Source organism: Etheostoma spectabile, chromosome 8, assembly GCF_008692095.1.
Source record: "Etheostoma spectabile isolate EspeVRDwgs_2016 chromosome 8, UIUC_Espe_1.0, whole genome shotgun sequence".
In the NCBI taxonomy this organism is placed as follows: domain Eukaryota; kingdom Metazoa; phylum Chordata; class Actinopteri; order Perciformes; family Percidae; genus Etheostoma; species Etheostoma spectabile.
The window spans coordinates 30281420-30289623 of record NC_045740.1 but is presented as its reverse complement, the minus strand read 5'-3'; the positions used below and the strand labels follow the sequence as shown (position 1 = coordinate 30289623).

General features: G+C 41.0%; 1 protein-coding gene across 9 annotated transcripts in view; it reads right to left on the bottom strand.

Moving 5' to 3' along the window:
• Positions 1 to 3225: 3225 nt before the first annotated feature.
• Positions 3226 to 8204, bottom strand: part of thrb (thyroid hormone receptor beta) — a 119527-nt gene continuing 114548 nt past the window's right edge. For 7 of the 9 annotated variants that reach the window (XM_032522381.1, XM_032522383.1, XM_032522382.1 and 4 more), the window contains one exon: positions 6476 to 6717. In XM_032522381.1, coding sequence (XP_032378272.1) covers positions 6476 to 6717 — 242 coding nt within the window. Of the gene's footprint in view, positions 6718 to 8204 lie in introns of all 9 variants that reach the window. The other 2 variants (XM_032522377.1, XM_032522376.1) reach the window with 2 other exon arrangements.

The following is an 8204-nucleotide window of genomic DNA, read 5'->3' as shown; positions in this document are numbered from 1 at the left end:
GGGGGGGGGGGGGGTGATGAACGGTGGCAATAACAGCCACAATAAAAGATAATGGAACAGTGACTAAGAAAGGGTAGGTTCTGTACTTCTTGAAGTATGTATACTGAGTTGTGCTCCTCCTGAGATTTCTTTGGTAGTTGCCTGATATCGATGCCTTTTTTCTCTTTGTTTGATTGTAGCTTTTTTTAACCGTCTTGTCTAACCATGAGTATCAACGAGATGCTTGACGATATCTCAAGGGGTTATTCCAAATAAAAGAAATCCGACATCCGAGATCTACCCTGTGACATAAAAACTTTCACAAGATTGCAACAAAAGTAAAAGCCCAAAACCAAAACTTTTTCTCAAAACCATCTTTATTCTCCAGAGCCACTTTACATTAGCTGCAATCATTGTCATTAGAATCAACATCGTTTCCTCCACGCTTACGTCAGAACACGGTCCAGAGCTGGGACATTGATAACCAGACGTGTTTCTGGTAAACAGCAACCATTTGGAGCAGAGTTTTCTCCTCTTCTGTTTTGCTGCCACAGAGTCACCCACACACATCCCCGAACCTTCTCTCACTCCCTTTCTCTCCGTGACGGTTTTCCAGTACGCGTTGAACAGATGAGTTGAACAAGAAGACACTCAAACACACAAGGAGAGAAATCAGTGTTTTACGGTGGATGGCTTTTCCTCTGATGCTCGTTGCACTTTAACAAGAAGTTTACCTTAAATGTGCTGTTTTGTACTGACAGTGAAGTCCAGCTGCAGTCATTTTTTAAATAGTAAAAAAAATGCAGCTGCTAAGTTTTTTTCTCATATAACATCTTGCTCATAGTTGTTTCGCAGAGGTGTGGAAATGGGTTGTAGAGTAAGATACTGCATTTTTTTCAACACTATATGCAAAATAATATCATGTTTATATTATGCTAACATCTGTAAAAAAAAAAATCTGCAGTCTGAAAAATACATCCTTTTTCCTTTGTACTCTAAAATAGCTGTGCAACTGTTGTTATTGGTTTGTAACTGAGTAATTTTAAGAGTAACAAGTCGTGGGAGAGATATCAGAGCACCGGCACCTCTTCAGGAACAGTAAGATCTGAACCAGCAGGCAGCACTGACCATGCTCACATGCACCAAACAGCTCTGTGCATAATGATAATTCAAGTAATTATGGTTATGTGCGACGTGTAAATCCAACGTATTCTTACAGCCATTGACTCCAGTTTGTACATAACCTACAAAAACACAAAGATTTGTTTATCATAACTTAAAAAAGTAAGGTTGGTAATGCGTTTACACAGTAGTGTGTAAATAAGCAATAGCAATAGCTAACATGTAAGCCATATCAACGTTTTAAGGTATACTATGTTAAATGAGTTATGAAGTACTGCCACTAAATGTTACTGTGAATGAATTTGGTTCATAGTGAGGTAAGGGTTTGGTATAAAAACCTCAACAGTTCTTTTCATTCCTAGAAGCTGGCATGTCATGACTGAAGAACACGTCTAGCTTATTACCCTGTTTGAAATGGAAGATGGATTTTTGTAATATGGAACTTTAATACAAGATGTGGTGTGCCAAGGGGAAATAGCCAGGTAAGACACTCTTTGTTGGTTTAGAAACCCGGGGCTGGCTGCACTGCCAGAGTTTGGACATGACTGAACTCGGAATAAACACTTTAGACCAGATATCTTCAGTAGGGGGGCCCGTCAAATTATGTTAAAAATATATTTTTTTGAAAGTTTCTTCTTTCTTAGCAGTGGCTCTGCAAAATAGCCTCGGAAGGCACTTTTTTGGTGGAACATGTGTACGTTCAGAAGTAGTTTTAGTTGTAACTAAAAACTCAGATTGGACAGATAGTCTAGCTAGCTGTCTGGATTTACCCTGCAGAGATCTGAGGACCAGGTAACCATAGTCCTCAGATTGGACAGATAGTCTAGCTAGCTGTCTGGATTTACCCTGCAGAGATCTGAGGACCAGGTAACCATAGTCCTCAGATTGGACAGATAGTCTAGCTAGCTGTCTGGATTTACCCTGCAGAGATCTGAGGACCAGGTAACCATAGTCCTCAGATTGGACAGATAGTCTAGCTAGCTGTCTGGATTTACCCTGCAGAGATCTGAGGACCAGGTAACCATAGTCCTCAGATTGGACAGATAGTCTAGCTGGCTGTCGGGATTTACCCTGTAGAGATCTGAGGACCAGGTAACCATAGTCCTCAGATTGGACAGATAGTCTAGCTATCTGTCTGGATTTACCCTGCAGAGATCTGAGGACCAGGTAACCATAGTCCTCAGATTGGACAGATAGTCTAGCTAGCTGTCGGGATTTACCCTGCAGAGATCTGAGGACCAGGTAACCATAGTCCTCAGATTGGACAGATAGTCTAGCTAGCTGTCTGGATTTACCCTGCAGAGGTTAGAACGCCAGCACAGAGACAGAGGACGGGGACGGACATCCGGCCAAAAAGAGAGACATCTGGCGGAATTTCCGATGTCACCGGAGCAAGCCCGGGGATGAAACGTCATTGATATAGACTAAGAATTACCCATAGATCCTATAGATGATGATGATGATGATGATGATGATAATGCATGTTTGTGCAACCAGCCTGGGTTGTGATAATTAAGCAGATTTATTTCACTTTTTTTTTTCATCCTTTCTGACATTGAGACAATATTTTGTTCAGTTTAACAGGATACTAAAGGCTCCTGCAAACAAGCTACCGTGACGATGAGTCAGGACTATGAACAACCATGGGTGCATGTAAACGTGGCCGATGTTACTCTTCCAAAGGCTCTGGCTCAGCACGGCCCCGGCCCTGCATGCCAGCCGGGGCCGCCTGAGCCTGGGTGCCTGCTCCCCCCATCCATCTCTCTCCCTCTGATTGTCTGTGCATTTATTTTGAGTCTTTACAGTTTTGCGAGGTGTGTGTGTGAGGTCCGGGAGTCGTTCAAACACTGTAGCAAGTCTATTGCTTTGATAAAAGGCATCACTTGACAGAAAAGAGGTGAAAAAGAAAAGAAAAACACAAGTTGCTCTGAGGAGTAGTGTGAAGCTTGAGAAAGCGAGATATACACAGCAAATGTTTTGTCACATTGCAAACGGCAATACCATAGAGAGGCTTTTTTACAACGACAACAAAAAAGAACATACCGGCAAAAGAAAAGTAAGAGCGCTACGTTTTCCCAATCTTACCAGCGTTCTCCGTACGCTGCTGATGATGAGTCATACTGCTTTTTGGGCCGGCCAATGTTCACTTGGCCTCCAAATCCCACTGTTGGGTCACAGTGGTGGGGTCGGACCCATATGCTATCGATGCACATGCATTGATGCACGCTGTTCTCATGAACCATTTGTACATATCGCTACGGAAAGTTATGTACTGTAAGTCCTTTATATTTCACGTGTTTATTGCTGTATGCCCCACAGTGAGGGCTTAAGTATTAAGAGGGCGAAGAGCCGCGTGAGGAAGAGGTCGATGTGGATGGTTGGGTTATTAAATGCAGCGACGCAGAGTTGGTGTCCCCACACATGACTGAAAACATGACACTTACACGCAAATAAAGCATGCTCACGTCCCTGGAGTACCATCACCCAGGGATGTCCCGATCTGCCTTTTATGGCCCACTATTTTTTTAATATTCAATATTCGATACGGGGTCCTGATCCGATACTTGTATTAGCCTAGATAATAGAGCTGCACATTTCATTTAGTGCAACTAGCATTTTAGTAAAACTCATCCCAAAACTACTTCGACTGGTGTAGAATTTACCGACGTGAATGATCCGACCGGGACATCCTACGATCTTTTTACTAATCGTATCGGCGCCTAAGTGACCGGTCGTTGTCGGACGACGGTAGCTTTTTGTCGGCCACACTCAACTGCATCGGCATCGTCAGATCACGGCGCTCTGCACCCGGCTCACAGTCGCCTTCTCTTGGCCTAATGTAACTGTAAAAGCTGTTAAATCGGTCACGTGACCGGTCGGCGGTCGCTTATTTCCTAGGATTTCAAAGAAATAGGTGTGCATGACTTTTCGTGCGATATCATATGAACCCGTTCATGAGAATGCGTTGATTAATGTGCTCGTGTACAGTATGTGTCCAAGGTATACTGCATCTGCACATGATTGTGTGTTGGTGTGAATGCATGCCATCATAATAGGTTGGTGGGCTGTTATACAGACAGTGTTCATCCCTGCGTGTCAATAACACAGTTCTATCGGCCGTTTCTCCAACCCACCGTAGCACCATGACGTCACTGTTTGAACATGAGTTTTCAATATTTAATATCACTGAGCCTGTGGGATAAGTGAGGCAACACGGCCGAGATGAAGATCGTTAAAACTCCTACTGGTTGTGTGGAAGCTGCTAACGTGGACTAAAAGAGTAGTCGGAGGGACGACTGTGTGTGTGAGTGGCATGCATGACCAGTCAAGCCCTGCAGGGATTACATTAGGAGGGAATCTTTGCTTGATTTTGGCACAGCATGTGGCATCGTTACACAAAAAACGAGTACTATATGATTGTCTTTTCCTGACACCGGTGTCATTATGTGCTTTAGTTAGTCCTGACCAGTTAATAAACCGGCTCATTTCCAATGCTACTGCTGCGTTCCTGTCAATGTTGGAAGTCTGAATCGACTCGGCTCCTTTTGTGTTTTCCACGGTCGTTCGTAAAAAACAATTAAAACAAATAAAAGCTGAAAAGTTTTGTAATATTTTTAACAATAGTTTTTCTTTTTCTTTTTATATGCAACTACGACAGAGAGTTAGGGCCGTGGATCAATACTTCAGCCATTCTATGATGAATGTATCTGTCAAGGACTGCAACTGTTATTTTTATTATCCATTAATCCACTGATTATTTTCTCATTTTCAATGACCGTTTGATCATTTGTTTTGTAAAATGTCAGAAAATAGGGAAAAGTGCCAAGTACAATTTTCCTAAGGGTTGAAATTACATCATCTAATTGCTCAGTCCAAATATTTTCCATTTACTATAACATAAATCAGAGAAGTATTAGGACGTCCTAATACAGCTGTGAATTTCTGCTTAAATTATTTTGCTTACTTGACTTATCATTGCATCTCTACATTTGTTATTTAACAAGCCCTAAATCATTAAGTAATACATGTCAGACACAGTATGTGCATCATACTTTTTGATTTTCGATGGAAATTAAGTTGCAATTAAAATGACCAGATTTTCAAATGGAGTTTGGTTTGACATTTTCTACAAACGAGAACATACAGAGTGTCAAAGGAAAGCCATGTGGTTTACTTCAATCATTCTTTCTTGCATATTCCTGACTTAAATAAACAAATGAACATTCTTTACATTCCTTTGGCAGATGCTTTTGGACTTTTCCTCAAAATATCATGCCCTGTGATTTTATGAATACAATGGGTTTTCTTTTTCTTTTGGAATGGCCCTAATATGCTGCCGTAGAGCACAAGCTAAAGTGTTCATGATATTTAGCAATGGTCGCTAGCCTTCACCATATTGCACTTCACAAACATTATGCTCATACTTTACTAAGAAAAATTCAAGGATTACAACCAGTATTGTTGGGTAGTGTTAACAGCTGCACGGTCTTGGCCAGGTTTCTTGCTCAAGAGTCCTGCCTGAAGTTGCAGTTCTGTTGCCAAATTCAGATTTTTCCGACATCTCTGGAACGCCGCATTATCCGACTTAACGCTGTCATGTGTGGCTACCCAGAGACTTCCAAAGGCCTGGAGGGATTACGGACTATGCCAACAAATGGCTGTGGCAAAGTTGCGCGGTTGGGAGAGAGGCTAAAGCATCGCTAACAATGTCTTATTGTGTGTATCAGAACAGCAGCCACCCGTTTGGAGTTTTCCAACGTAGAAGGAAGAAAATACAACATTTGCATGGTTTCCAATCTTTGAACAAGTGTTGATAAAATCACCATTATGCCAACTGTACAATCATTAAAAACAGAGAAAAAAAACCTATAGTAAAATCCGAGGTGAGAGGTTATATCCACGACAGTAAACAACAACAAAACAAACCCAGAAAAGAACAAAATGCTATTCACATGTACCCGCACTGTTAAGGGATGGTTCCATCCAACAGTTACGGAAGAGGATTAGGGCCACATGGGAAAAATGTATTTGAGTTCAGAGTTTAAAGTCAGAATTCTGAGGAAGAAATAAGGAGCAAAAACTGACTTTTTTCTCAGAATTCTGACTTTAAACTCAAATTTTTCACGTGGCCCAAATCATCTTGCGTAAAAAAAATGAGACCCGAGAGCTACTCCTAAACTATGGAATGAAGTGATACTCAGTAGTGCTAATAGAAAGTTCTTTGTGACGGGCCTTCTGCTGGTTCCACCCCCTGAGACCACCAGGGTGCCCAGGCGCTGACGTATGCACACACACACACGCACAGGCACACGCACACACACACACACACACACACATACACACACACATACATACATACACAAAAATCCATTGGTCAGTCCTCAAAGACCTCCAGGAAGAGAGGAGGGAATAGCTCGGTGGGACACTCCACTTTCATGTGAAGGAATCGGCTGGCGTGGCAGGCGCCGATCATCCGCAGGTCCGTCACCTTCATTAGCAGCTTGGGCCAGAAATGCGTCACTTTGTGTTTGCGGTAGTTGATGTAATGTTCAAAGGCCAGCAGGAACTCCTCCTGGCAGCGCTCAATTCGCTCCACGCTGCTCAGGCCCGGCCGATCTGAAGAAAACAAAGTCAACGGGGAAGGGGTCAGTTAGTGATTCCGCCCTCTGACGACAAAGACACACCGGCGAGTCCAAGCCATGTTTGACAACAGTCAAAAAGCACCATTACAAAACTTCTTTCAGACGTTAATTTACTATTTTCTTCATATAGGAAGCTGCTTTTGTGAACCAGAGACTTTGTGTGAGTTCATTTCAAGCACCAAATCGATCGAGTGGAGGTTTGTTTTGAAGAGATTTGAGAAATTTAAAAAATTTCAACCTCAATTTTTCAGCTTTAGGGCCAAATAATGTCTTTACACATCACTCTGGAACAAATTTAAGCGTCATCTTACAGAAAGTTGACTTTGTTGTGAACATTTTGATATGAAACACACGGGGATCAGGTTATATACAAATACCCTTAAAAGGTGAAGTAGAGAGTGGAACATGTGCATATTTTTTTATATTATAATAGACAAGGGAAAACCAAGGATTTATACAATTTGGGTTTTACATTTCATAGACCTGTTATGATAACCAACATCATTTGTGAAATCTTTGCACACAGTGGGTAAAATGATATGATACATATCTCCAACATACTGTACACCGAAGCCCTGAGAAGCAAAGTGAGTCATTTTCTTTTTATGTAATCCATTTTCTCAGTCTGTTATGAACTATTTACTCTCCTGTGTTTATGACTTAAGATGTGGGTTATGTATATTTGCTAAATTTGTTTTTCAATCTGTGAAACAGCTGAGGGACAGAAGTTAGTTCCACAATCATTGTGTGTGTTGTTGTAATACTCATTTCGGTCACAAGAGGCTGAAGTGCACCATTACTCCATGTTCTAACAACAATTAAAATCCATTTCTAGCTAAAAGAAAGACATGACAGTATTATTACATAACTTCCTAACACACAATATACACTAGGTTCCTTGTCTGCAAGGCCCTGAGCAATTATTGTTATTAGTACACAAGCTATAAGAAATAAAATGACCATGAAAAGCTCAGATAACTGTATGTATTTTGGATTTTGTACGTTGTGTGTACTCTGGTTGTGGTTTTTATATAGCCGTTACAGTTTTCTACCACACCCTCACATGAACACTATTTGGATATTTCTTTAATGTAATTTTAACGTTTTTTATGTTCTGTGAAACATATCAACTAAAGAAAATTACTTATTAATAAATTACTAGGATTCCTCACTCGAATGAAATCAATGATTGCAATTACTGGATTGTCTCAGAGTAGCAAAGTGCATGCACATAGATGATTTTGTGTCTATTTCTCTTCTACCAAACTGCCTTTAGATTGTTGCTATAAAATCAAATTCTTTTATTTTTTTAAACTTTTATTTTTACACAAACAGCTAACTTTAAAAATGGAAATGATAGCTCAAAGTATCATCTTCCAATCCACAGATCCTGTCAGCCTTGACATGGTATTGATTAAACAGTGGTGGCTGCTGTGTGTGTGTGTGTGTGTGTGTGTGTGT